The 27,596-nt window shown below is 41.1% G+C and overlaps 1 protein-coding gene and 1 long non-coding RNA gene across 10 annotated transcripts in view; one reads left to right on the forward strand and one right to left on the reverse strand.

Moving 5' to 3' along the window:
• LOC148801834 (uncharacterized) overlaps nt 1-27,596 on the forward strand; it is an 84,683-nt gene that overhangs the window by 35,429 nt on the left and 21,658 nt on the right. The gene's annotated exons all lie outside the window — the stretch shown is intronic.
• On the reverse strand, nt 6,081-27,459 carry LOC104607079 (ADP-ribosylation factor-like). Of its 9 annotated transcripts, none has more exons than XM_088900206.1 (4): nt 26,889-27,459; nt 16,286-16,462; nt 15,640-15,710; nt 6,081-6,655 (listed from the first exon to the last, which is right to left on the reverse strand). In XM_088900206.1, the coding sequence occupies exons 2-4, from the start codon at nt 16,443-16,445 to the stop codon at nt 6,608-6,610; spliced, it is 279 nt and encodes a 92-aa protein (XP_088756332.1). In that variant the 5' UTR covers nt 16,446-16,462; nt 26,889-27,459; the 3' UTR covers nt 6,081-6,607. The 9 variants fall into 9 exon arrangements, 5 of the variants coding, with proteins under 5 accessions (XP_088756332.1, XP_088756331.1, XP_010270876.1 ...); XM_088900205.1 differs by having other exon boundaries at nt 26,852-27,428; XM_010272574.3 differs by lacking the exon at nt 6,081-6,655 and adding an exon at nt 9,751-10,129 and having other exon boundaries at nt 26,852-27,426.

The raw sequence follows: 27,596 nt of genomic DNA on the forward strand, positions 1-27,596 counted from the left end.
TCCGCATTTATCCATGCTCTTTTATTTTCAATATAGTTACCGTAATGATTATTTTATTCATAAATAGAGATTGTAATTTTGTGGGAATTTTCGGATATTTGACCTGTCCCGACACCTGTTTATCAAAGCCTTATAGGGCTTGAGACGAATTTGGGATTTTAAATTAAAACTCTATAATGTTTAGGACGAGTTTGGATTTTGACTTTAGGGTGCCCGATACCCGATACTTGGGATGCATAAGTATGAATCTATTAATCTATTATATTATATATCGTGCACAAATTTATAAATTTTAAGTATTAAGATAATTATTCTATTATTAATATTTTATTTGTATAAATTTCTTAGAATTAAAATCATCATTTAACGTAAATTTGGATTTGGTAGATTGTTTATCTCATTTAGTTATAAAATGTTAATTTTAAATATTATTTCTTTTAATTTTTAGTTGGAATTGTTAATCATATACATGTATTGATTGTTTTGACGAACACAAAAGATAATAAAATCTATTTTATTTCATTAAATAATACAAAAGGTGAGATGGCTTAGTGGCTTAAAGTAGTATTAAGAGATTTGGCACTATCATTAATTGATCTAGGTTTAAGTCACACTATGAGCATTAAGAAACTTTTTTTAGTTGAAAATGTTTGGTCAAAGGGTTTAACGGGTTTGGGAAATTGAGAGAAAAAGTTAGACAGGTTTGAAATCAGGGATACATAGGCGGGTTTGGGAATGGGTAGGGCAATTTGCTCAGGTACCCTACCCATTGACATTTATAATTACAAGGGGCATTTTTGTCACTTTTAAGTGTTGACAACTTTCCCCCAAGGTGGGAAAGTTATTTACCCACCTAAGAGATGTGTATCAACAGGGCGAACCTTAGCCCTTTGCGTAGATTACGTAACCAATGACATTACTCTCCCGCGACTTAACGGAAATAGCTCTACGAGAGTCAGGGACCCATTACAGGAGATTTCAGACCACTCACACCTATATAAAGGTCTCATTTCCACTTCAAGAGGTACACGCGATTATGCTCTCGCACTCTCTAATCTCTTAAGAACCTCAAAGAACTCTTTACTGACTTAAACATTGGAGTGCCCACCCCGGGTAAAAGCTACCCGGGAACTCTAACTCTCTCTTGCAGAATCACATAGTTCGGACAAACTCAGCTCGGCTACCAATAGAGGAAACTTCCGATTCTACACCCGAGTCATCTTCCACGTGAGAGTTGTCAGATCGTGCAACATCAATTGGCGCCATCTATGAAAAACATTACAAAAAGCTAAGTTCTCATTTTTAAGCATTTCATAACAATATCCATGGCTTAATCAAGCAACAAACACACCACCACCAACAACAACAACCGAGTCACTGGCTCGAGATGAATCCAAAAGTCCCTTTCGTGACTATTGGACAAATTAATGTGCCCTTGACTCCACCAAGCATCCCACCCACTCTGATCCCGACCTTGCCACCATCTCAAGTGAACGTCTTCTCATACGGTTGAGCCCTCTGTGGCTCCCATTGGAATTGATGTGCGCCAGTTCTATGACTTGGTGCAATGTGTCTGTAGAATAAGCAACCAAATGAGGGCTTGGGAGGACAAATTTGCCACCCTAATAGGGGGCAACAACAGCAGACTCAGAGCCAGGGAACACAACAGCCACGACCACAACAACGACAGAATGTTGGGTTGAACCTCAACCTGGCTCCTATTCAAGTTCGTAGTCAAAATTGAAGCTGCCAATTCTTTTGAAGGGTCCAAAAGAAGGCACCGTAGACGTGCTCACCGTGCCTCGAAGAAAAGTGAACTTGCTTTGTCTGTGAGCATGATGGACAGGAAAAATGAAAGCAAAGAAACCAGGCAGGTAGGCACTTCATCTGGGCGACCTATATCTCGCACCTTGCCACTAGCCCCCTGTGATACTTACAGCTCCTCGGCCTAAAGATTTCAGGGCCCCCAACCTCGAGTCATACAACGGAACGAAAGACCCTGTGGACCATGTTGGCAACTTCCAGGCCTTAATGCAACTCCATGGGGCCAATGATGCAAGTTTATGTATGGCTTTCCCAACAACCCTCCGAGACAACTTGGCTGTGGTACTCAGGATTGGCCCCTGGATCCATAAAAAACCGGGATCAGTGTGCCAATCTATTCATCACTCACTTCGCCACCAGCAAAAGGTGTCCCAAATCTATAACCTACCTACTAAACGTCGGGCAACGACCAAATGAGACACTTTGTGAATACATTAAAAGGTTCAACCTGGAACGTTTCCAAATTCCTAACCTTGACCCGGCGGTACAACTCACTGCAGTAGTAAGCGATGTTCGCGATCCTGACTTGTGCTGGGAGATCGAGTTGAACCCTCAGACCTCTATGGAGAAGTTCCTCGTCGAGACAGACAAGTTCACCAAGGCGGAAGAAGCATTGGGATCCTAGTTAGAGCTGTCTGGGGAAAGGAAGCGAACAGAAAAAGAAGTAGGAAGCAGCAAGCCACGACGAAGGAGTAAGTCACTAAAGAGAAGTCAGTCACCCCGCAATTGGCAAAGCAAGTCACCAAGAAGAAAGAGAAAGTCTCCTCATCGAAGTTCTGGATCAGGTCGACGATCTAGAACCCCACCTATACAGAATAGAAATCATAATGCCCTAAATGCAAAAAGGGGCAAAATTTCAATGCAAATGAAAACAGTTGAATATGTAAAGTGGCTGCCCAGGATGAAGGGCGACCCATCAAACAGAAACCCAAACAAATACTGCCATTTCCATCATGACATTGGTTACGATATAGAGAACTGTAGAAACCTGAAGGACAAGATGGAAGAGTTGATCTACCGCGTGTATCTAAGGTAGTTCATAAAAAAGAAGAAACAGCTCGACTTGTCGAGCAACGCCTAGCATAGACCCTTCCATAATAACTCATAAGTTAAATGTTGATCCCTTGGTCAGATTAGTCCGTGTGAATTAGTTGGAAGATAGTAGACGAGGAACCTTGCCTCAGAAAGATGGAAGATAGTAGACGATGAGGTAGGGAAGCTACTTACATCAGACTTCATTAGAGAGATCCAATATTCGCACTACATTGCAAATCCAGTACTTGTGAAGTAAGCCAATGGCAAGTGGCGCATGTGCGTCGACTACACAGACCTTAACAGAGTCTGCCCGAAGGTTAGTTTCCCACTTCCAAAAATCAACCGCTTGGTAGATGCGCCCTCAAGGTTCAAGCTGTTAAGTTTCATGGATGCATACTCTGGCTACAATCAGATTTTGATGGACCTGGTTGACGAAGAAAAAACTGCATTTGTAACTGAGATGGCTTGTACTGTTACAAAGTCCTGCACTTTGGCCTAAAAAATGTTGGGGCGACCTTCCAGCATCTTGTAAATAATGTTTTTTTTGGATTTGATTGGGAATAAAATTGAATGTTATGTAGGCGACAAGGTTGTAAAAACTAAGTTTTCGAATTCTCTAATTGGCGACCTAAACTATGTCTTTAATATTTTGAGAAAGTACAACATGAAACTTAACCCAAACAAGTGTGTATTCAGTTTCACGTCAAGAAACTTCTTCAAATACATAGTTAGCCGACGTGGTATTGAAGCCAATCCAAAAAAAAATCCAAGAAATCCTAGACATGTGACTTCCCAAGTCAATTAAGGAAGTACAAAAATTAATTGGCCGAATAGCCGCCTTGAACCGATTTATGTCCAAGTTGGACGGGCGATGCCTCTCATTTTTAAGGCCATTAAAAAGAACTAAGATTTTCAATGGACCGAAGAGTGTCAGCTCGCCTTTGACAAACTAAAAAAATATTTAAGTTCACCACCTTTGTTAACCAAACCCGAGCCCAGGGACGAACATAAGCTCTATCTCTCTACGAGTTATGAGATAGTCAGCTTTGTCCTTCTTAGGGAAGTAGAAAAGGTATAATGACCAGTATATTATGTAAGTAAAGTACTACACGCTGCTAAGACTAAGTACCCAGACATTGAAAAATTGGCCTTCGCGTTAGTGTTAGTAGACTAAAAGATAAGACCTTACTTTCAGGCCCACACTATCGTGGTCTTAACCGACCGACCTCTGAGGCAAATGAAGCTGAATATGAGGCACTTATAGTCGGACTGTCACTAGCGAAGGAAGTCAGGGCTAAGCATCTTGTGGTGTGCAGTGACTCACAATTAGTAGTTAACCAAGTGAATGTAGTATGAGGCCCGGGAGCCCGCCATGTCGGTCTACCTGGCCAAGGTATGGGATCTCCTGCCCAACTTCCACACTTGGCATATCCAACAGATCCCAAGATCAGAAAACCTGGAAGCCGACAGACTCTCAAAGTTGGCTAGTGCAATCGACTCTACAAAAAGGACGGTTTATATAGAAGACCTACCACACCCAACAATAGAAAGGGTGGCAGAAGAAGTTGTTCCTGTGCTAATGGCAGAGCAGAGCTGGATAGATTCACTTGTTGATTATTTGTGCCATGGGACCCTACCAAAAGAGCGTAACGCAGTCTGGGGGGTACAGCGACAAGTAGCTCACTACGTGATTGTAGGTGAGTAGTTGTACAGGAGATCGTTCACGCTCCCTTACCTGTGATGTTTGTGCTAACCTAAAGCAGACCAAGTACTACGACAAATTCATGAAAGTCTCCGCAGAGGACAGTTGGGGGCAGGGCGCTCGCCCAAAAAGCGCTATGACAAGGCTACTATTGGCCCCCACTGAAGGCGGGCGTGGTCGAACTAGTGCAAAAAAGTGACAAGTGCCAGCAGCACACCAACATCCTACATCAACTTGTAGCCAACCTAAAGTATCTCACTAGCCCATGGCCTTTCGCATAATGGGGAATCGACATACTTGGCCCCTTTCCACCAGCAACCGATTAAAGGAAGTTTTTAGTCATGGCAGTTGATTACTTTGTGAAATGGGTAGAGGTCGAGCCATTGGTGTCTATCACAACTTGTAATGTGCAAAATTTTTTTCTAGAGAAACATTGTATGCAGATTTGGGCTACCAAAAGTACTAATCTCGAACAATAGTAAGCAATTTGAAGACATCAAATTCCAAAATTGGTGCACAGAGATGGGGATACAACAGAACTTCACCTCGGTCGCTCATCCTCAAGATAACGGGTTAGGTCGAGGTAACAAACATGGTGATACTCTGCTGCCTTAAAGCTCGACTTTCCTGAGCTAAAGGTTTGTGGGTGGACAAGCTGCCTAGTGTCATATGAGCCTATCAAACAACTATTAAGACGGAAACCCGTGAAACACCTTTCAACTTGACATATGGAACTGAAGTTGTGATCCCAATTGAAATCGAAGTGCTGACCTTATGATCCAAGACTTATAATGAAGAGACTAATGAGGACGATCTACGGACCAACCTTGACTTGGTAGAAGAAGTTTGTAATCTTGCTTACATTCAGATCGTAGCATACCAACAGCGAGTGGTTCGGTATTATAATGCTCGAGTCAAGAAACACCAATTTAGAATTGGTGACCAAGTACTCAAAAAGGTTATGGTACCTGAGCCCGGTGTAGAAAAGCTAGGTCCGAACTAGGAAAGCCCTTATAGAGTCTTCAGAGTAATCGGTGAAAATGCATACGAGCTTGAAACACTAGAGGGGAAGCTAGTATCCTGCGCATGGAATATAGACAACTTGAGGAGATACTATTTGTCAAAGTGTTCCGAGCTACGTTCGCAAATTTGTAAAATTTTACTAAGTATGAAAATAAAATCTAAGGGATGCTAAATTGCTTTTAGAACTAAGACATTCGGGCCGATCTCCCAGTAGCTTGGCCAAATGAAGCCTAAGGGATGCCAAATCACTTTCAGCAGGTCGACCTTCCAACATCTCAGCCAAATAAAACCTAAGGGATGTTAGATCACTTTCAACACTAAGGCACCCGAGCCGACCTCCCAACAGCTCGACCAAATGATACTTAAGGGGAATCCTGAATCACCTTTTGGCCCTAAGGCCCCTAAGCCGAATCACTTCTACAGGCACGTCAGCCAAAGATAGCTTGTGCGACATAATATCTTAGCAAGATTGAAATCTCATTGAAGAGACAACATGTATTAAAGCGATTTTCATTAAAGTTGTAGAGTATATACATAAAAAAACTCTCCAAAAGCATATTTGCCATAAAGGAGCACGCAGGCTCCAAGAAGCATCTTACAAGAGCACACAGGCTCCTGGAAACACCAGCTGACAAGAAAACATCTAACATCACGACTGACTTACTCTTCATCGCCACTCTACAGCTCGTCATCGACATCATTTGCCTCCTCACCCTCTTCTTTGTCGTCCTCCCCCTCTTCCTCATCAAGAGTCAAAGGCTCCTTGTCAACCAGCACCGCCAGCTTGTCCAACACATCTTTAACAGATACATTGCCAAAGTCAATATCTTCGTTATACTTCGTCCGCCTCTCCTCTAACTGGCGTTCTTAGGCAGCAATGGTCTCCATGGCCTCGTTCAACTCGCATTGCATTACAACGCTCAACCTGATGAACCGTTGGTGATCTTCCTCAGTGCCGAGTTGAATCCCCTACATCTGAGATTGCAAAGCATCATTTTTTGCCTGCAACTCACGTCTCACTCTCTAACCCGAGGTGACCTGATCCAATAGAACCTGACCCATAGTGTTCACCTACAAAAGAAGAAAAGAATTGTCAGTACAAAGACCACAATATAAGAGAACAGAAACTTCACCAAACCTGAAGGATGCACGAAATCATCCTAGCACCGACCTCAATAGGGTCCATACCGCAAGAATACTGTACATCATCGGGGAGGAGCATACCTCTCCCCATTTGAAGGGCCACCTAGGGATCATGAAGGAGGTCGAGCATAGAAATGTTGATGTTTAAAACGAAATGGGGTATGTCCAAGGGGTAAAGACCGACACGACATTCCTCTTGGCTGACCTGCACTGAAGAGGCGGCAAGATCCATAAGGACCTAATCAGCATTCATAGGGTTGCCACTTCCCTCAAGGTCTATGACAAAGATAAGACCTTGTGTGTTATGGAAGTAATGTCTCTACAAGGGATGGATCTGAAATTCCCCCACACGGAAACAATGTACAAATTTAGGACTTCTAACCAACTTAACCAAGCAAAAAATAATTCTAATCATACTTAAATAGAATTTGACAAATAGTGAAAAGTTTTACTTAAATCCATCAAGCAAAACAACCAACATGTTTTACTTTAACAACATTAAATAATAAATTAATCAAGATCAAATAGAAATAACATGGAAAAAGGGGGCCAAGTACATCTCACTTATGAAAATGTTAAATGCTGATGGGGGAATCTCTAACCAGCAAAACACCATCCAAATAAATATTCGTGCATACTTATTAGTTTTGAATGTTGGCAAAAATTAGTATTCCCTTTGTATATGTTAAAAGAGAGGTTACAAGACTGATTAGCATTAACCCTTATGATTATGTTAATTGTAGCCTAGTTTCCATCCAGAACAAAACCGTTATTACACCAGAATCTTATCAATCATTAAAGGTGCCTCTAACTGTCAGTCGCAACATGGATATTGTTTCCTTATGGCTAAAGAAACAATGGAATATTATGTGGTTTAATTTGATCTAGCTTATGATTATGTTAAGTGCTGATGGTAAGACATTTAATCAGCACTAGACCGTCCATACGCATGGTTTTCAAAGGCATAAGTAACTGTGCATAAATAAATCAAGATTATCACATTTTGATAGAGAAACATCCGAAACAAGATTGTTCATACACCAGTATCCTATAACTACATGTGTGCATGTTTTATCAATCTTAAATTTCATAAGAGTGCCTTGAAATGTCAGCCACAAAATGGATAGCGTTTTTGTGTATGGCTAAAGAAACAATTGAATATGAGGTGGCTTGATTTTATCTAGCTTATGATTATGTTAAGTGATGATGGTAAGACATTTAATCAGCACTAGGCCGTCCATAAAAATGGTTTCCAAAGAAATAAATAACTAACTACACATAAATAAATCATGCTCACCACATTAATTGACAATGAAACATCCAGAACAAGAATGTTCATACACCAGTATCCTAACTACATGTGTGCAATTATTATCAAATGCAATATTCATAAAAGTGCCTTGAAATGTCAGCCACAACATAAATACTGTTTTCTTATATGACTGAAGAAAACAATAGAATATGAAGTGGTTTAATTTGATATAACTTATGATTATGTTAAGTTATGATGGTAAGACATTTTAATCAGCACTAGATCGCCCATAAGCGTGTTTTCCGAGTAACATGTTCACCCCATTAATTGACAGCGAAACGTCCAGAACAAGACTATTCACACAACAGTATCCTAACTACATGTGTGTGTATGCATGTGTTATCAAATATAATCAGCATTAGATCATCCATAAGAGGTTTTCGAATAACTTACTACAAATAAATAAATCATGTTCACCTCATTAACTGACAAAAAAACATCCAAAACAAGACTGTTCATACACCATAATATCAAATGTAATCATCATACAAGTGCCTTGAAATGTAATTCTCTTGTATGGATAAAGAAACAATGGAAGAAAACCATTTTTCAACCGATAAGGCCAATAGACATTGTTCTTGGTCATTGCATACTTCAAGTAAGGAGTGGTCGGGCTGGGGGGATGGTCTATTTGAAAGATAGAGGAAGACCGGAGATAGAGAATCAACCATAGGTTTAAATGCGAGAGGAGAGGTCAGGAAGCAACTGAGCAGGGGGGTCTTAGTGCTGGGGTTTGCTAAAGGCTGAGCGAGTGTCCTTCGTCGTGCGAGGGATCTCCATTTAAAGGGAAGATCCCAAGGTCTTAAAAGGAATGACCCAAAAACATTTATTCTTGACTGAGAAGAAAAATATTAGATCTGTTGTCAATCATTAAGGCTCGGTTTGATTTTGAGGGAAAGTTTGGGCGGGATGGGATGGGATGAGAAAGTGTGAAAATTTTGCTTTCGACCGTTTAGTTGTACAAGGGAAAATAATGGAAAAATTCATTTTCTCATGTTTGTTTTTTGAGAAAATTCATTTCCCCATATATATTTCCCTCTCATATTATGAATTAATAAAGTGAATTAAGGGTCAAATGGCCAAACTAGTTGATGTAATCCAACTTAACTATATTTTTAGAATCATATTTTAATGATGTTGATTGTAATCATCACATTTGATACAGACCAATGATGGGCCCACGTCATTTGAATTTCATATGGCAAGTCATAGCCCCATGCAACAACAACTAGTAGTCCTACTTTGCAACTAATCGACCTGTAACTATAATTGTGTTACTACAGTTGGACAATAGAGCTAAGTTAGATTCCTAATGATAAACATTCATTAATCAGTAAAGCTTAAGGCTTGTGTTATATGTTCGTCAAAAGATTTTGCAAGTACTGGACTGATAGCTTAATGGCATAAGAGTGATCACTGGAGCGTTGGGATTAAAGTTTTGTAATTTTATTGGTAAACGAAATTTAGACTCATTCAAACATTTATATTTTGTTTGGACTCCCCACTTAAATCATTTCGATCTATTTAGTTTTGACCGTAGTAAGATGCAAAAGCATATCTAAGATGTTGGGTCTTTTCTTTGCATATTGCCAAAGACCACAGTAATTATGATTTCTTTGCATGCCAAACTCGCCACACATTTGATACAAATAAATTAAAAATAAAGGCCAAGAGATCCTAACCAAGGGTCCAAGTTTTAAGGCATCAAATCTATGAAAAGTCCATGCTTCAATTAATTTTATATTTAGGCCAGTTCCTCCTCTTAAACTAAAACAATCAAAAAATTCAAAAGTAGAATAGACGCCATTAAACTTGCAAATTTCAAAGATGTCAAAGCCTACATGTTGTTTCTCCATCATCCAACTTCAAAACATCTAAATGATGATCTGGATGATAGGAATTACATAATCTTGGCACTGTGGACTCTCTCTTGTAGAGGTTAGCCGAAATTGTGGTACTGCTGAAAGGAAAATTTTGCAGCATTAAGAAATACACGGATGATGTACTGTTGTAAACTCAATCCAGTTTCAACATTCTTTCAAGGAAAAATAGCATCAAAGGCTGCAATTAAAACAACTTCCAGATCGGACCTGACAAGTATATATTAATAGCATCATCACACTAATAACATAGAATGGTGATCAGACAATATAAACACACACACACACACCTATTTTCAGCTTAGGTGACCCTACATTATAGCATCTTCTCATATCGTTCCTTCCCTTTTCTTTTGAATGAAAATTGTTATCAATTCCTCCATGTGGTAGAAAATAGGAGAAGTGATCTAGAAAAATGTTCAAGTGATTTTTATATAAAACTTTTTTCTTGTCCAATGAAATGTGGTTCTGTGGCTACAGAATTCTTTCATCAGATATGCTTATAACTAAAATGGTTGTCTTAGCTCTTATTTATTGTCATTTAGAATATTTTAATTGTCAGAGATTTGTGTGAAGTTTGATTCAAATGTTATTTTGTCTAGTTTTAGAGAGAGATCTGTATGATGCAATATCAGTAATGTTTTTCTCAAAAAAAAAAAAAAAGTAATGCTTATGCAATGTTTTAAAAGGCAGAGGAGTAAGGCGAGATGCTAGAACTTTCTAGAGCATGGGTTGTAAGCTTTACAAGAACAAATATATAACCATGTGCATAGGACATTTTATATAAGAGTGCATATGAAAATCATAATGTAATTAATTACTAAAAGCTTAAGGAAATAAAGAAAAAAACCAATGTATTTTAGGCTTTGGGAGGCTGATTGTTTAAGGAGACTCGTAGGGCCTGTCTTGTGGGAATAGGGGTCTCAAATCTGAATCGAAATGGCCCATTAAGATCAACTTACTGTTTATGGTGAATATTTAATACACTTCCCAATCAATAATTATTTTTATATTCACTCACTTGCACTAGTAAGTGATTACTACTTGGTAGGAATTCAAGATCAGATATTAAATAAAAATCTTGAAAAACACCATTCAATTCAGGAATCCATCCCCATAAAAGTTCAAACTATGTTCTCTCTAAAGAACAAAAAAACTAATGCAGACATGGAAGCAAGGAAAGAAATCATAAGTTTCTCTATATATCCAACACCAAGGGCTTTTTTTTTTATTTTATTTTGGGTGATCTGATTTGTTTTTTTTTCCTTGTTCTTGTCAATCTGAGTTTTTTAATAGTTACATTCTGATGTGCTAATTTCTTAGGAATGGGATTGTGATCTTAAAGTGTCACAATAGTTTAAAGAGTCTTTTCTTCCCTTTTTTTAACCCAGAATTACTCCACAACCTCGGAGTGGATCCTTTTTTTAAAGGAATTTTATTAATTTAGAAAAATGGCATTGTTAAGAGATACAACTACTAGCACCCAATGAGCCGGTTCCATCCTCAACCAATCATCATTGTAGATAAATCTTAGTTAGATGTTTAGCTAGCTTCAGAGTCACCTTCGACCTCCAGCTGCCTTTAATTTGGATGTTTAGCTAGCTTTAGACCAGAACATCAGAAATTTCACAGAGGTTATATTCTGACCAAAAATTAAAAACAGGGGTTATATTTTGGGTTGGCCCAACCCAATAAGTATTTTGGGTTATATTTTAGGTGTGACAAAAATTAAAAACAGGGGTTATATTCTGACCAAAAATTAAAAACATATACACAGATAAATCTACCCATTCGGTTTCCTCTTCTAACCCCAGAAAAATCTACTCATTTGGTTCCCTCTTCTAACCCTAGATAAATCTACAGTAAATCTAGGAATGAAGTCAACACTTCAGAAGAACCAATCGGTTCCCTCTTTCTTTTTTTTGGCAATAGCTCCATCGTCTTTTTTGATCATGGTAGAGAAGGGTTTTGAAACCGAACCAAAAGAATAGGCAGTCTTGTTGGAAGTCACAATGGAAAAAAAATGCACACCATTGTAAATTGATCAAACCAGTAGTGATTTGATGATTGATTAACAAAAAAAAAATATCAGAGAAAACCACGATACCTAACAAATAGCATCACTTCAAAATATGAAGGAAACAAAAAACCCCCTTCGTCACAGCACTGTAACGTGAATAAACCCCTATACTTGTGCATGTCCTGAAAAAGATGAAATGGAGCTTCTCCTTTGCTCACTAAAACAAACTGTCCTACCAAATCTCCTAACAAATCTCACCTACACAAGGAGAATGGAGAATCTCCTTGTCGAAAATAGTGAAGAAGATGAAATGGGATCAGTCATTGCAGAGATTGGTGCAACTATGGTAAAAACATTCTTATCCACCAAAATATAGAAGAAAATATAGGAAATGGCTCGCCAAAAGCAAGAGTGTAGATCTGGTCTTACCTTTGCTTGATATCACCAAAGAAGTCGTTGGAGATACAACTATTGGAATGCTTGGCTGAAGGAAGAAGAAGACTCTCAAGTTTAGGCTTGACAAAGCCCAATAACTTTTCTCAATCGCATCTCACATTTTTCCTTTCTCACTGGGGTCGCACCATTTTGGTGGGAGTCCATTTACTTAATTTTGGGGTCCTACTTCTCACTCTTTTCTCATCCCGTACCACTGTATCCCAACAATCAAACATGGGGAAAATGTATCATTTAGGAATATTCCTCTTTTCCCATCCCTTTCCCTCAAGCCAAACAAAGCCTAAGGGACGTTGCCAGGGTTTCGCCACATGTCCTTATGGGATCTCTCAAAGATTAACTTTCCTTTCTACTAGAGATCCTCAAATAAAATTACACTGCAACCAAACATGGATAGTGTTTTTGTATACGGCTAAAGAAACAATTGAATATGAGGTGGTTTAATTTGATCTAGCTTATGATTATGTTAAGTGATGATGGTAAGACATTTAATCAACACTAGACCGTCCATAAGCATGGTTTCTGAAGAAATAAATAACTGCGCATAAATAAATCATGTTCACCACATTAATTGACAATGAAACATCAAGAACAAGAAAGTTCATACACCAGTATCCTGACTACATGTGTGCAATAATTATCAAATGCAATATTCATAAAAGTGCCTTGAAACGTAAGCCACAACATGAATACTGTTTTCTTATATGACTAAAGAAAACAATGGAATATGAGGTGGCTTAATTTGATATAGCTTATGATTATGTTAAGTGATGATGGTAAGGCATTTTAATCAGCACTAGACCGTCCATAAGCGTGGTTTCCGAATAACTAATTACACATAAATAAATCATGTTCACCACATTAATTCCAGTGAAACATCCAGAACAAGACTGTTCATACACCAGTATCCTAACTAGGTGTGCGCGTGTGTGCATGTGTTATAAAATGTAATCATCATAAGAGTGTCTTGAAATGTGAGCCACAACATGGATAGTGTTTTCTTGTATGGATAAAGAAACAACGAAATATGAGATGGCTTATTTGATCTAGCTTATGATTATGTTAAATGCTGATGGTAAGACATTTAATCACCACTAGACCGTCCATAACCATGGTTCCCAAAGACATAAATAACTAACTATGCATAAATAAATCATAATCATCACATTAAATGACAGTGAAACATCCAGAACAAGACTGTTCATACACAAGTATATTATAACTACATGTGTGCATGTTTATCAATTGTACATTTCATAACAATGCCTTGAATGTCAGGCACAACATGGATAGTATTTTCTTGTATGGTTAGAGAAACAATGGAATATGAGGTGGCTTAATTTGATCTAGCTTATAATTATGTTAAGTGATGATGGCAAGATATTTAATCAGCATTAGAACGTCCATAAACATGGCTTCTGAAGACATAAATAACTATGCATGAAAAAATAATGATCACCACATTAATGTATCCTAAAACATAAACAAACAAGATTGTTCGTACACCAATAATAACTATATGTGTGCATGTCTTATCAAGTGTAATTATCATAAGAGTGCCTTGAAATGTCAACCACAACTTGGATAGTGTTTTCTTGTATGGCCAAAGAAATAATGGAATATGAGGTGGCTTAATTTGATCTAGCTTTATGATTATGTTAAGTGATGATGGTAAGTCATTTAATCAGCACTAGACCATCCATAAGCATGGTTTCCAAAGACATAAGTAACTAACTAACTATTAGCGGTGGCAATTGGGCGGGTTGGGTTGAGTTTCAACCCAATCCATCTAACCCGCCAACCCATTAATGATCCAGTTATATAAAATTATATGGGTCGGATTCAACTTAAACCCGCTTTAATGCAATCCAACCCACCCAAATCTATTAATCTTATATGTATGTACTTTAAACAAAAAACTAACTCTCTTGGCAAATAAGTTGGTCATAGCTTGGTGGTAATAGTAGTAGCTATCTACACAAGTGGTGAAGGTTCCAATCACATTACATGCATATTATTTTTACACAAGTGGCAAAGCCATTTAACTATGTTCGGGTTTCGGGTTTGATCAAACCACTTAGACTCAAACCGGTTAGACCAACTTGAGCTATCTAATTGGATTGTCTTTGAGCTAATCACATCAAGGGTGGTTGAACCGTTTAGATCTGGATCAGTTGGATCGGACCAGACTGGACCGGTTCAATCAATAACGGATTGACTTGGATCGGCCCATATCAGGTCCATGCACAGGTTCGGGGTCGAACCGACTGGCCCAAAGCGGTTATCAAATATAATTATCATAAGAGTGCTTTGAAATGTCAGCCACAACATTGATAGTGTTCTCTTGTACGGATAAAGAATCAATGGAATATGATATGGCTTAATCTGATCTAGCTTATGATTATGTTAAATGCTGATGGTAAAACATTTAATCAGCACTAGACCGTCCATAAGCATGGCTTCCGAAGACATAAATAACTAATTATGCATAAATAAATCATGATCATCAAATTAGTTGACAGTGAAACATCACAAGATTGTTCATACACCAGTTCCTACAACTATGTGTGTGCAGGTGTTATCAATTATAATCATCATCAAAGTGCCTTGAAATGTTAGCCACAACATGGATAGTGTTTTCTTATATGACCAAAGAAACAATGGAATATGAGGTGGCTTAATTTGTTCTAGCTTATGATTATGTTAAGTGATGATACTAAAACATTTAATCAGCACTGGACCGTCCATAGTTTCCCAAGACATAACTAACTATGCATAAATAAATCATGATGAACACATTAATTCACAGTGAAACATCTAAATAAAAACTCCAGAATGCCAATTTTTGGTCATAAACGATTCTTTCAAATTTAAGTAAATCCCTGACTTCACGAAGTTGCACTCTTGTAAAACTTTAAATACACAAGCACCAACGTAATCATGAACAAGTTCAAGGTGACCCACACAATACTAATTCATATACTATTTCATGTCTCTAAACAATGTTTACTACATTGGGGCAACGAAAAGTTCCAATCCACAACTCAGGTGGACTAGGATTGTTTAGAAAATTTAAGAATCTGGACAACAATGATCCAAAGGCAATTTGGGATGATAGTTACAATCATCGGGAGCCTAAACATTTTCCTACTTAGGGTGCAAATTTACAACCCAAGATTTCAACATCACCCTTAAATCAGGAGAGTCAAAATTCTTGCATAATTTAGCTTAATATAACCATACATACCTTGTCCTGACTACCTACATCCCAAACGGTGAAGCTAATGTTCTTATATTCTACAGTCTCCACATTAAACCCTGACCGGAAAAGGTTCATTAGTCCCAGTTAAGAGTTGAAATAATAGAAGCTTAATATAACATATGGATATTGGTGATCTAATGGCTATCTAGCAGAGCAAGCATGCATTAAAAATCTGCTACATAGGCTTGAAATGTTAATTCCAATGGGCGAACAATCAGGTTTAGGCAAATGCATGCATTGTTAACCTGGAACATGATGTTTTATATCATCTAACAAAAAACGAACTACTTTCTCTAAAATTTCTAAATGTACATCTAGCAAGAAACTCAAAATCTCAAATTTGCATTCCCATGGTTGAAATTTAAATGAACGTGAATGAATGAGCAGTTGAACCCCCACACTGAAAACTGAATTCACCAAACCAATCAAATGATAAAATGACACCTAATTATAAGGAGGAAATTAACGTGATAAAAAGAATAATTAAACACATGTGACAGGGATCTGTAAGAAACAGTAGGACATACTTTTACACATTACATGGACAACCAGGCAGAGCATTCCCTCAAAAACCATACAGGAAAAAAAAAACACCCTTGAAATCATTTAAATTGTAGGGTCAAAAACATACCAATGGTTGGAGTTGTTGTGACTATCTCTCCCAACTTGAGTTTGTACAAAATGGTGGTCTTACCCGTGGTCTTATCCGCAGCATCAAGACCCACCATAATTATGCGCATCTCTTTCATGGCAAAGATCCGACTAAAAGGCTTGATGAAAGACAGCTCCATCTTTGTGTCTGATGGTTCTGCAGATTGCAATTTAGAAATTCATTCAAAAAAGTATGACATATTTATAAGAAAACCATTTTTCAATGGATAAGGCCGATAGGCATTGTTCTTGGTCATTGCATACATTCATAATATTGACGTTACTGAGGGCATTCTTGCAAGTAAAGAAAAACGTATACAGAATCCCTGACATAAAGTTTAAAGACCCAAACTTAACATAGGCATTTATGGTATTATGTGAATTAGTCAAACAATGGTAGATTGGATATGTATTGTAATAATTGACTGGAATATTATCTAAAATTTTGCCAACAATATATCAACACCACATTGTAGAGCACCTTATAGAGTATGGTGTGGTTCAAACCATGTGATTTCAACAACACCACAGTGGAACCATGAATATTCAAACACACCACACCTTATGGAAATCACACTGCTCGATGATCCTTTGTATGAAACAGAATCATGTGATTAGCTAACTAATTTGTAAAGCTCTCAATACTAATGAAGAATGAAAGAGTAAAGATAAGCTACGATTTTTTTTCTTCCTGAGATAATAAGAAAAGAAACTTGAAGGCGTTGCTGCTTATGACATTACCATACTACTCTATCTTTTGCAATAAAATCAAACAAGAAGAATGTAGTCCAAAGGGAAAATCAAATCAACCTTTATAAAGTAATGAATGTAACCTGAAAACCAAATATATTAACACAAACAAGAAGCCTCCATCGCAGCAAAGCAACAAATTCTTAAAACATATCATACAAGATCCAGAGTCAAGAACACGTTAACATCTCATGTACAGGTAGTAGGCAATCAGAAGGAAAACAATGCAACCATAGAAACTCAATCATAACGATCAAATATGTATCTCAACCCTATATATTTAAATGGAAAATAATAAGACAAAAATACCAAATCTCAGGGCCAAAATCCAAAAACAATAAAAAAAACAGTCATCCACAAAGAGGCAGAGAGATGAAATTTAATTTTAAGAACCGAAGGTCATGAAATCTAACTACGTAGACATAAATCAAGCAGAAAGGTAGCAAACCCGTGCAACAAAATGGGGATTGGCCTGACCATGCAACAATTTCAATTATGTAAAGGCCAAATCGAACCTTAATTTCACAAATCAATCAAGAAAAACCAGATTATTTGTTCTCTGAACTGAAAATATGAACCTAGAAGGTCTTGACAGGCAGATCAAATCTAAGCAGAAATCGGAACCGAAGGCTTCAAATATTAGAGAAAAATGCCATAAAAGCAGCAGCTAAGAACTAATGCAATTTATGTCCCATTGTCACATGGAAACTAATGAAAGTATTCAGTGAAATGGAGATCCCACAAGTACATTCTGAGAGCTTGCATAGGAATGGACATTTCTTCAAATATAACATTTATTTGGACTTCTACTAAATCACAACTAAGTTTCAACAGACAGGCTAGTTACATCCAAGAGAAAAGAAGGCCTTAGTGTAGATGTGATCTGATGGAGGGTGATTTGGCACGACCTAATAAGTAGAGGTCACGTGGACACGATCTGCCCGAAGGATGACAACTCAGCGAAAAGAGCCCAGTCAGCAAAAGTTAGAGCTCGGGTATTCGGTCACCTCGGCCCAAAACCACCTAGACATAGAGTCATCTCGGCATAAAGACACCTCGGCACCCAATTTAGTTCAGGGCCAAAGAACCAAAGTGCCAATTCGGGGCCAAAGAACTGAAGCGCCACGTAATCAACTCCAAAAGCTTCCCCAATGGACTCCGAATTAACCGGGGGGTAATTGATGGTGCACGATCTCAGGGGGGTAGTTCGGACCTGGTATAGGAATCTCGCACCGGGCTCCATCAAGAGCTGGGTGCAGTTTGCTGACCTGTTCACTGCACATTTCATTACCAGCAAGAAATGCCCGAAGTCGCAAGAGAGCCTTTTGAACGTGGTTCAGAGGGAAGGAGAGTCAATCAAAAGCTACATCAAGCGCATCAACGACACTTGCTTGCAGATACCGGACCTCGATCCAGCGGTGAGTCTAACTGCAGCAAAGAAAGGAATCACCCACAGAGAATTTAAGTGGCATTTGGTAGCCAACAAACCAAAAAATTCACAGAGTTCCTTAAGTTGGCAGACCAGTTCATCGGTACCGAGGAGGAGATTAACCAGAAGACTGATAATCCATCGACTGAAAAGAGGAAGAGAGAGGATGAAGGGACAAGCAATAGTGGACAGAAAAGAAAGAAGAGCAAGTCCCTGAGTAGGGGAAGAAACAAGTCAAGAAGCAGGTCCCCCTCGCGCGGCCACAAGTCAGGTCGACGTTCCAGGACTCCGCCAGTAGAGAAAACGAGCTATAAACCTCTGAATGCTAAGCGAGGAGAGATCTTAATGGCCATTAAGGACTCCTTTGTTAGATGGCCGCCCAGGCTAAGGGGAGACCCGGCGACAAGAAATCCGAATGTCTACTGCCATTTCCACCGAGATCATGGACACAACACGAAAAATTGCAGGAATCTCTGCGACAAGATCGAAGAGCTTATCCGTTGCGGGTACCTGAAGAATTACATCCTGCGAGAGGAGAGGGGGCAGGCAGACCGACAAGGGGACCAAAGGAGGAATGCCCCCGAGACTAGCAGGCAGAATGAGCAGCCACCTCGGTAGCTACCAGAGGAGAGGCCAGTTCACGGAGTGATCAATATGATCACTGGCGGGTCCATCATTGCGGGATGTACATCAGCAACTAGGAGGACTTCGGTCTGTGAATTGGAGAATGAAGGCGAAAACCCACCGAAGCGACCTCGGCTCGAGGAACCTTTCTACTTCACTGAGGATGACGCGCGGGATTCAATATCCACACAATGATGCCTTAGTCGTAAAGCTCAGAATCAATGACTTCAAAGTGAAGAGGATCCTGGTGGACTCGGGCAGCTCGACGGATATCCTCTTCAAGGAGACCTTCGATAACTTGCAGTTACATCAGAGCGACCTAAAACCAACAGACGCACCCTTGGTAGGATTTAGCGGAGAAGAGGTCAGGCCCCTTGGTCGGGTCACAGTACCAGTGGAAGCAGGCACGTGGCCGAACATCGTACGATTCGAGCACACTTTCCTAGTGGTCAGGCTATCATGCACGTTCTATGTGCGATAGTGTCCACCTATTACTTAGCGATGAAGTTCACAACTAATTACGGCATGGGGGTCGTGCGAGGTGACCAACTTGAATCCCGTAAATGTTACGTGGCCACTCTGAAAGGAAAAGCAAAACTAGTGGAGGATCTCGAGCTCGAACAACCAGCGGAACATACAGAGGAGCTAGCTGCCCCGACAGAAGAAACGGTCCACATACCAGTTTCTGACACCGAACCGACCAAAACTCTTCAAATCGGTGCCACGATCAGCGAGCCACTTCGAACTCAACTACTAAGTTTTTTACTTAAAAATTTAGATGTTTTTGCTTGGTCCGCAGCAGAGATGCCCGGGATTGACCCTAAAATAATAACTCACAAGCTTAATGCCGACCCTTTAGTAAGGCCAGTAAGACAAAAGAAACACAACCCCGCCCCGAAATGGAGGGTAGTCGATGAGGAGGTTAAGAAGCTCCTTGCGGCGGAATTTATCAAGAAAGTCCATTACCCGAGCTGGGTGGCCAACCCAGTTCTGGTGAAGAAGGCCAACTGCAAGTGGCGCATGTGAGTCGACTACACCGACCTGAACTGAGCATGCCCAGAAGACTGCTTCCCACTGCCCAAGATTGAACGCCTAGTGGACACGACCTCGGGGCAAGAGTTGCTGAGTTTTCTGGATGCCTATTCTGGTTACAACCAAATTATGATGGATCCTGCTGACCAGGACAAGACCGCATTTGTAACTGAGCTCGGGCTATATTGTTATAAACTTATGCCCATTGGTTTGAAAAATGTTGGGGCAACATTCCAGCGCCTTGTAAATAAAGTTTTTGAGCCGTTGATCAACAATAAAATAGAATGTTATGTTGATGACATGGTCGTGAAGACCCAATTTTCGAACTCTTTGTTAAATGATTTAAATGACGTTAAGTGTGTCTTCGGAGTCACTTCGGGAAAGTTCCTGGGCTACATAGTCAACCGACGTGGCATCAAAGCCAACTTGGAAAAAATAAGGGCAATCCTAGATATGAGACCACCTCGGAAAATAAAGGAAGTCCAAAGGCTGACTGGCTGGGTAGCTGGCCTAAGCCGTTTCATGTCTAAATCGGCGGGCCAATGCCTACCCTTTTTTAAAGCAATAAAAAAGAGCAAGAATTTCGAATGGACCGAAGAGTGTCAGCTCCCCTTTGACGAGCTGAAAAGGTACCTAAGTACTGCACCGGTTTTAACTCGACCCGAAGAAGGGGACGAATTAAACCTATACCTCTCCGCAAGTGACGAAGTAGTTAGTTCGATACTGATCAAAGAAGTAGATCGAGTCCAACGACCCATCTACTATGTTAGTAAAGATTTGCAGGATGCAGAGACTAGGTATCCGGAGATCGAGAAACTAGCATTTGCACTAGTCATAGCAGCCCGGAAACTACGCCTGTACTTCCAAGCCCACACTATCGTTATTCTCACCAACAGACCCCTAAGGCGGATTCTGCTCAAGCACGAGGTGTCCAGAAGATTAACGAAGTGGTCCATCAAGCTGAGTGAATACGACACCCGGTTCGAGCCACGACCAGCAATCAAAGCCCAAGTCTTGGCGGACTTCGTAGCAAAGTGCACGTTTAGCACGCCGACCCCTAAACTGATTGAGCTCGCTCACACATCGAGGTACCCACATTGCGACTTGAGGAGGTGCAAGACCTGGCTACATCTAGACTGCGGCATACTAGCAGAGAGTAGCTCGGTACTATAACGCCCGGGTCAAGAAGCGGCAGTTTCATGTCGACGACCTAGTTCTCCGGAAAGTTATGGTACCTGAGCCCGTCGTGGGTAAGCTCGGACTGAATTGGGAAGGTCCGTTCCGTGTAAGGTGGGTGTTCAAGGAAGGCACGTATGAGCTCGAGACTTTGGAAAGGAAGCAGGTACCTCGAGCATGGAACATCGGCAACCTAAGAAGGTATTATTTATGAGTCCACGACTCCAATATAAAATTCCTTCCAAGTTCATGGGACCACCAAACTGGTCAAAAAGACGTCGAACTGGAGAGAGGACTATGAGTCACTCCCAGAACCCTAAGGGCCACGGTGCTGAGCTAGTTGAAGATCTCGGTAATACAATAAGTCCTACTCGCCTCTTCGGCATAGGCAGACAAGTCTAGTCGCCTCTTCGGCAAGGGCATATAAGTCCTAGTCGCCTCCTCGGCATAGGCGTAATTAGTCCTAGTCGCCTCTTCGGCATAGGCACAACAAGTCCCAGTCGCCTCTTCAGCTTGGGCAAGTGAGTAGCCCGTGCACAAACAGATTGGGTATATACCCTACAGTGTCCATCCACCTCGGCGTTCAACAATACCGAGTAATTCCTACTTGGAGCCCAGCTTGTTAGCTCGACACTTCGGGATAACCAACACTTAGAAAATTTTTTGCACACATAAGGCTTTTTTTGAATCACTATGCTTCATTAACAAAAGTTCCGAGTACATGGCAAAAAAAAAACAAAACAAAACAACATATAGAAAGGAAAGCAATTGCTACTACAACCGAGCTCAGAGGCCCGAGACATACACTATATACGAGGAGTCCAAGAAAAGAAGCAAGTTCCAACATCAGACTTTCCAGAATCTCCTCCAGCAGGTAGGTCGGTCTCCATGTGGTCCTCCACACCGTCTCGACCTACCTCCTCTGAGGGTCTCACTTCGAGGACTTCATCATCACTTTCTCCCTCGGAGGAGTCAGGTTCCTTGTCGGCCTCCTTTGCCATCTTTGGAGTAACGGAAGACATGGAGATGGATCCTAGGTTAAGCTCGGGAAATTTATGCCGCACCAACCACCTGCGAGCTTGAAGCCCGATCGATAAGAGCCGGAACCGTACTCAACTTGGAGGTTGTGAAACTTGGGAGACTCCTTGAACTCCTTGACGGCACGATCTCTTTCCTGAATCCTCGCCTCCTAAATTGTTGTGTCAAAGATTTCGATGCACTCCTTAATCATTGCATCAAGATTTTCATTCTCCCGGTGGAGAGCTTCCTTCTCCCCCTTGAGCTTCTTCTTCTCCTCCGTTAGCAGCAGAATTAGCTCCTCCTGGCTCTGAGTTCCCTTTTTCGCCTTGAGAAAGTCACCCCAAGCTAAGTCCAGCTCACGGTAAAGCTTCCAAGCGGATCTCAGATTGATAGACTAGCGAGCGGATAGCAGAGTTCACCTGAAAAGGAAAGCAAGCGTAAGTATCATTGAGAAAAGGATAAGAAAATAGACGAAGAGGTACGTTACCACCATACAGTAGCTGGATGCTCTTCCTCCGAGCTAACTTGTTGGCATATCGGCCCACTCCGCGATCTCCGTAGGAAACACTACGTCTTTGCTTTTAAGGAGCCTGAGCCTCGGAGTCATTATGCTCTCCTTTGCTGAGGGGGGCTGAGGCTCGGGCACTGAAGTACCTTCGGGCTCGCGGGGTGGGGTCTCCTCACCCCGATCTTATTCCAGGTCAACAACCAAAGGATGGGGACAAACATCCTCCCCTGAGAGCTCGGCAGTGGTTGGCTCTGGCGCTGCAACTTCGGGTTTGGCCAGAACCAAAGAGGTAGCCTCCTCTCGATGGGACCTTTTCGAGGCCTTTCTCTTCTTCCCCTTCTGAACACTCTTCAAGAGGTTAGCGGCGTCGACACCCGTCATAGCTCCTACAAAAAAAGGAAGAAAAAGAGAAATTTTTTTCTAGTCAGCTACGAACTGGAGTAAGCGCAAATAAGAGAAAAAGAGAGAAGTAATGTGTGTGCCGGGGTAGAGGTCTACCAGGAGGACTCAGCCCAGCTCGCACAAGCTTCTCCTCGGCCAGGAAATCTTCCATCTCTAGGTCAAGGCCCCTCCAAGAATGGATGACCGCCCTGGTCTCTGCATCCAGCCTCACCCTGGGGTCTTTAATGGCCACTCGCCAGTGTGTCGGGAATGGCCATCCTTCGGGGCTCCGAACAAAAAAGTACCTTCTCTTCCAAGTGGATACCTTGTTTGGGTTACCAAACAAAACCTTGAACCCTGGGCGAGGTGAGATATATTAACTTTGTCGAGTGTCACCGAGCAGACAAGAAGAATTTTTCTTAATGGAACAAATCGAGCTAAAGGTATCTAGGGAGAGAGGTCGATTATACTCGTGGAAGAGTGACATTGTACAAACAATAGTATGGATGGAGTTCAAGTGAAGCTGATCAATGGTGATGTTAAAAAACTTAGTAATTTCTATGATGAAAGGGTGGAGCGGGAAGCGCAACCCAGCTACAAGTTGCTCCTCAAAGACCGCGAGCTCGTAATGGTCATGAACCCAAGGGTACTGACCCAAAGGCATGCTGAAGACAAGAGTATCGGGGAGACGGTAACGAGCTATTAAGGACAGCAATCTGTCTAAGGTCATCGTGGAAGGACCGAAGTTGTCTGGATACCGACCTCGAGTAGAAGAAGAGACCCCCTCTCCGAAGGTCGGCCGCTTTGCCTGAGGTTCAGGTTCCTCAAACCGAGCTGGCCCGATGTTGGGTAAAGGCACTTCTCCTGAAAGGTTCAAAGAGGAGCTCTCTAGCAAAGAGCTAGCCTCACCAGTGGGAGCTGAGGACCGCACCTCAGCACCCTTGGGCTCACTAGAATCACTAAGTAGCCTATCTGTGCTAACACTAGACATATTGGACAGAAAAAAGGAAAAGGAAAAGGGGACAACTAGCACAAGAAGACGAACTCACCAAAGAAGGCAGTAACGACCTTAGACACAAGGGGAGAGAATGGCGAGCTGAAGGACTTCGATGCGATCTCAAGAAAGCTCAGTAACACGATTTATGGTGAGGATAATGGGCCCTTCGGCCCCTATTTATAATCCACCGCATCCGGCAATCAACAGTTGTGATCTATATGATCCGACGGCTCCCATGAAAACGGTTGCACGCTACCCGAAGACGAAATCGGTTGAGCGCGTCCTTTGACGTCAACGAAGTTTATAAACAATGTGACGTCCGCACGTAGCCGAGACGCGATCTGGGTCACTTCCTAGTTGAGTCGAATGGTCGAATAGGTCCGACCAACGGTTCGCCCTCCATATCACCTAGACTTCGTACCAAATCCACCTGGGCTCGTCATGAACTCCCCGTGCCGGGTCAGGACCCCTGGCACGAGGAGTGAGGGGCAATTGATGGAGGGTGATTTGGCACGACCTAGTAAGTAGAGGTCACGTGGACGCGATCTGCCTGAAGGATGACAACTTAGCGAAAAGAGCCCAATCAGCAAAAGTTAGAGCTCAGGTATTCAGTCACCTCAGCTCAAAACCACCTCGGCGTAGAGTCATCTCGGCATAAAGGCACCTTGACACCCAATTTATTTCAGGGCCAAAGAACCGAAGTGCCAGTTCGAGGCCAAAGAACTGAAGTACCAGTTTGGGGCAAAAGAACCAAAGCACCACGTAATCAACTCCAGAAGCTTGCCCAACAGACTACGAATTTCCCGGGATCATGACGTCTAATAACAAGGCTCATCCTCACTTTGTCCGAATCGGAGCAAAGTGATAAACCTTATCAACTGGTGCATTGTTCTCCTTCGGAAACGGAACGAATCTTATCTATGCAGCCCAGAGATCCCAGAGCCTTTTCCTAAGTCTCACGACTACTCAACTATATAAGGGCATCAATCCTCAAGGCGAAGGTACGCACAATTACTCACACTCAAGCTCTCTAGCATTCATACTTAGCTCGCAAACACACAGAATACTGACTTAAGCATCGGAGCGACCTCATCGGGTCTTCCACCCCGGTCCCTCTGAGCACTGTTTTGCAGATTGATCCAGCTCACCACGCGAGTACGCCCAGACAATTCTCCAACTAGGAGCTTCCAGATCGCGCACCATCATGATCCATAATATTTGCCTCCAACTCTTTCCTTGGTGTATCCTCCAAAACTTCAGGTGGTATAACAATTAGGGTGAATCTAGAAAACCAAATTAAGTAGTTTTTTGAGTTCTACCAAATTTAAATTGTTTGGAACAAACATGATACATGCTTCACCCCAGCAATGATGAGTTGTATATGCATCAGTATTAAGAGGTGGGGGAAGTAGCCCCTTGAACTTGGCCATACTTCTGGCAAACTCTTTTACAACTAGTATCACTTAGCCACATAACCTTTCTAGTTTCTACATGGAAGATAACCACTTTAAGGATATCTAGTAAACAGGGCCCTGTGTGGGACTATCTAGACAGAGATCAAGCCTCCCCTCTCAAATATGTGCTGGGAAAAGTGGAAAAGACCATAACAGATGATCAAGCCTATGAAACAACCTGGCTGATCTTACAAAGCCCACACTGTCGAGCTGCTGGAATCAGATGATTAGCTCAGATGTAGTTGGTGCGCTTGTGTAATTATATACATGACAATGATATAGGGAATGAACGCTCCTTTCCTTGAAGAGATCTATACAGCATACTTTTTGAGGCTTGGCCCTTAATAGAATTCAACTACCTTTTTCAGGAAAAAAAATATTTCATGAAACTATGGGCACCTTTTTTGTTTGAACTGTTTTGATCATATGAGTGATATCAACAACTTTCCATGACCACACATGCTATCTCATAATTATATAGAAAAAGTAGATATTTCACTATACATCATTTCTTGTTCTTCTTAGCTACTAAAACCAGGAACACCCTAACAGATTAGAAGAGATTCACTTGGGAACGATATCTGCATTAATTTGTTCATTCATATACTCTTTTATGTATTCGTTAATCATTATTCACCTAATCACCACTAAGAAGGTCAATTTGTTAAGGTTGCCATGACCAACAAAAAAGTTGACAAGCAAATTTGTGGTTATATGTTAAAGTAAAACCTATAAAATTAAGTTGTTAACAATCAAGTGCTAAGTACAATAGTTTTCCCATGCTGAGGAGGGAGGCAAGTATGTCTTCAAAGTAGAAACAAAGAACCCCAAACCCAATCCAATATATTCTCAATTTGCAGTAGTTCACCCAATTTAGAAACGACTTTCACTGGTCCTACTAAATTGACTAGAAGAATAATATCACAATGAAAGATTGTCTCGAATACGAGAGAGCTACATTGCATTCAAACTGAAATTGCAGTTCGGAACATGCAAGAATAGACTGCAATGAAGGTTATGTAGATTAAAGTTGCTATGGCGTTGCTGAAAATGAGACCGGTAAGCCGACAAGAACTCGGCCAAAATTCTAACGGGTGAAAGGTTCTTTCTGGAACCTAACACCAAGAAGAGCCATGAACAGACAAACAGAGAGAGAGAGAGAGAGAGAGAAGTACCAGTGGAAGGCTTTCATGGGCTTGATGAGAGAAGTACCAGTGGAAGGCTTTCATGGGCTTGATGAGATTGACGAGATTGGCGTAACCCTTGATGGCTTTTTCTATCTTGCCGGATGGTATGTCATCCTTAAACTTCGCCAGTAGTATATGCTTCAGCACTCCCTTCGCCTCCTCCATTGCCCTAAGAAACCCTTGTCTCTTGCCTCAATGCCTCCTGCGCGCCTCGTGTATCTTTGTCTCACACTCTCAACTTTCAGGAGTCGGGAGATGTTCCCGATACAAGACGGGGATGTGCTGCGGGACGTTGTGAGGGCAGTTTTGCGGGGAATGCAGCATTAACGTTTACCCAAAGAAAAATTGGGATTTACTCAGAGAGAGCACCTCACGCTGTGGTGATGGGATTTGCTCCCCTCACAAGGGACGCCTTACGGGCACATTCACCGTAAATTGATAACATTCCCGTCAAACGGGAGATGTTCTATGTGCGTGTGAGGCGCTAGATGTGAACAGCAGATCCGGTTTCCCGATTGTAAACATCTTCACACGAATAATAAGGTATGGGAGATGTTCTCGATGTAGACTGGGACGCGTTGTAAGATTGTAAGGTTGGTGTAAGAGGATACTCCATGTGACTTACCATATTAACTAAAACACTTCTATAATTAAAATACAAAAAGCTCCCCTGAATTTTTTTACAATCATAAAAACCTCTTCTATAGTTTCGCTTTAGCAAAAAACCTCCCTT

Source organism: Nelumbo nucifera, chromosome 3, assembly GCF_055504915.1.
Source record: "Nelumbo nucifera cultivar China Antique chromosome 3, China Antique-T2T, whole genome shotgun sequence".
Taxonomy (NCBI): Eukaryota; Viridiplantae; Streptophyta; class Magnoliopsida; order Proteales; family Nelumbonaceae; genus Nelumbo; species Nelumbo nucifera.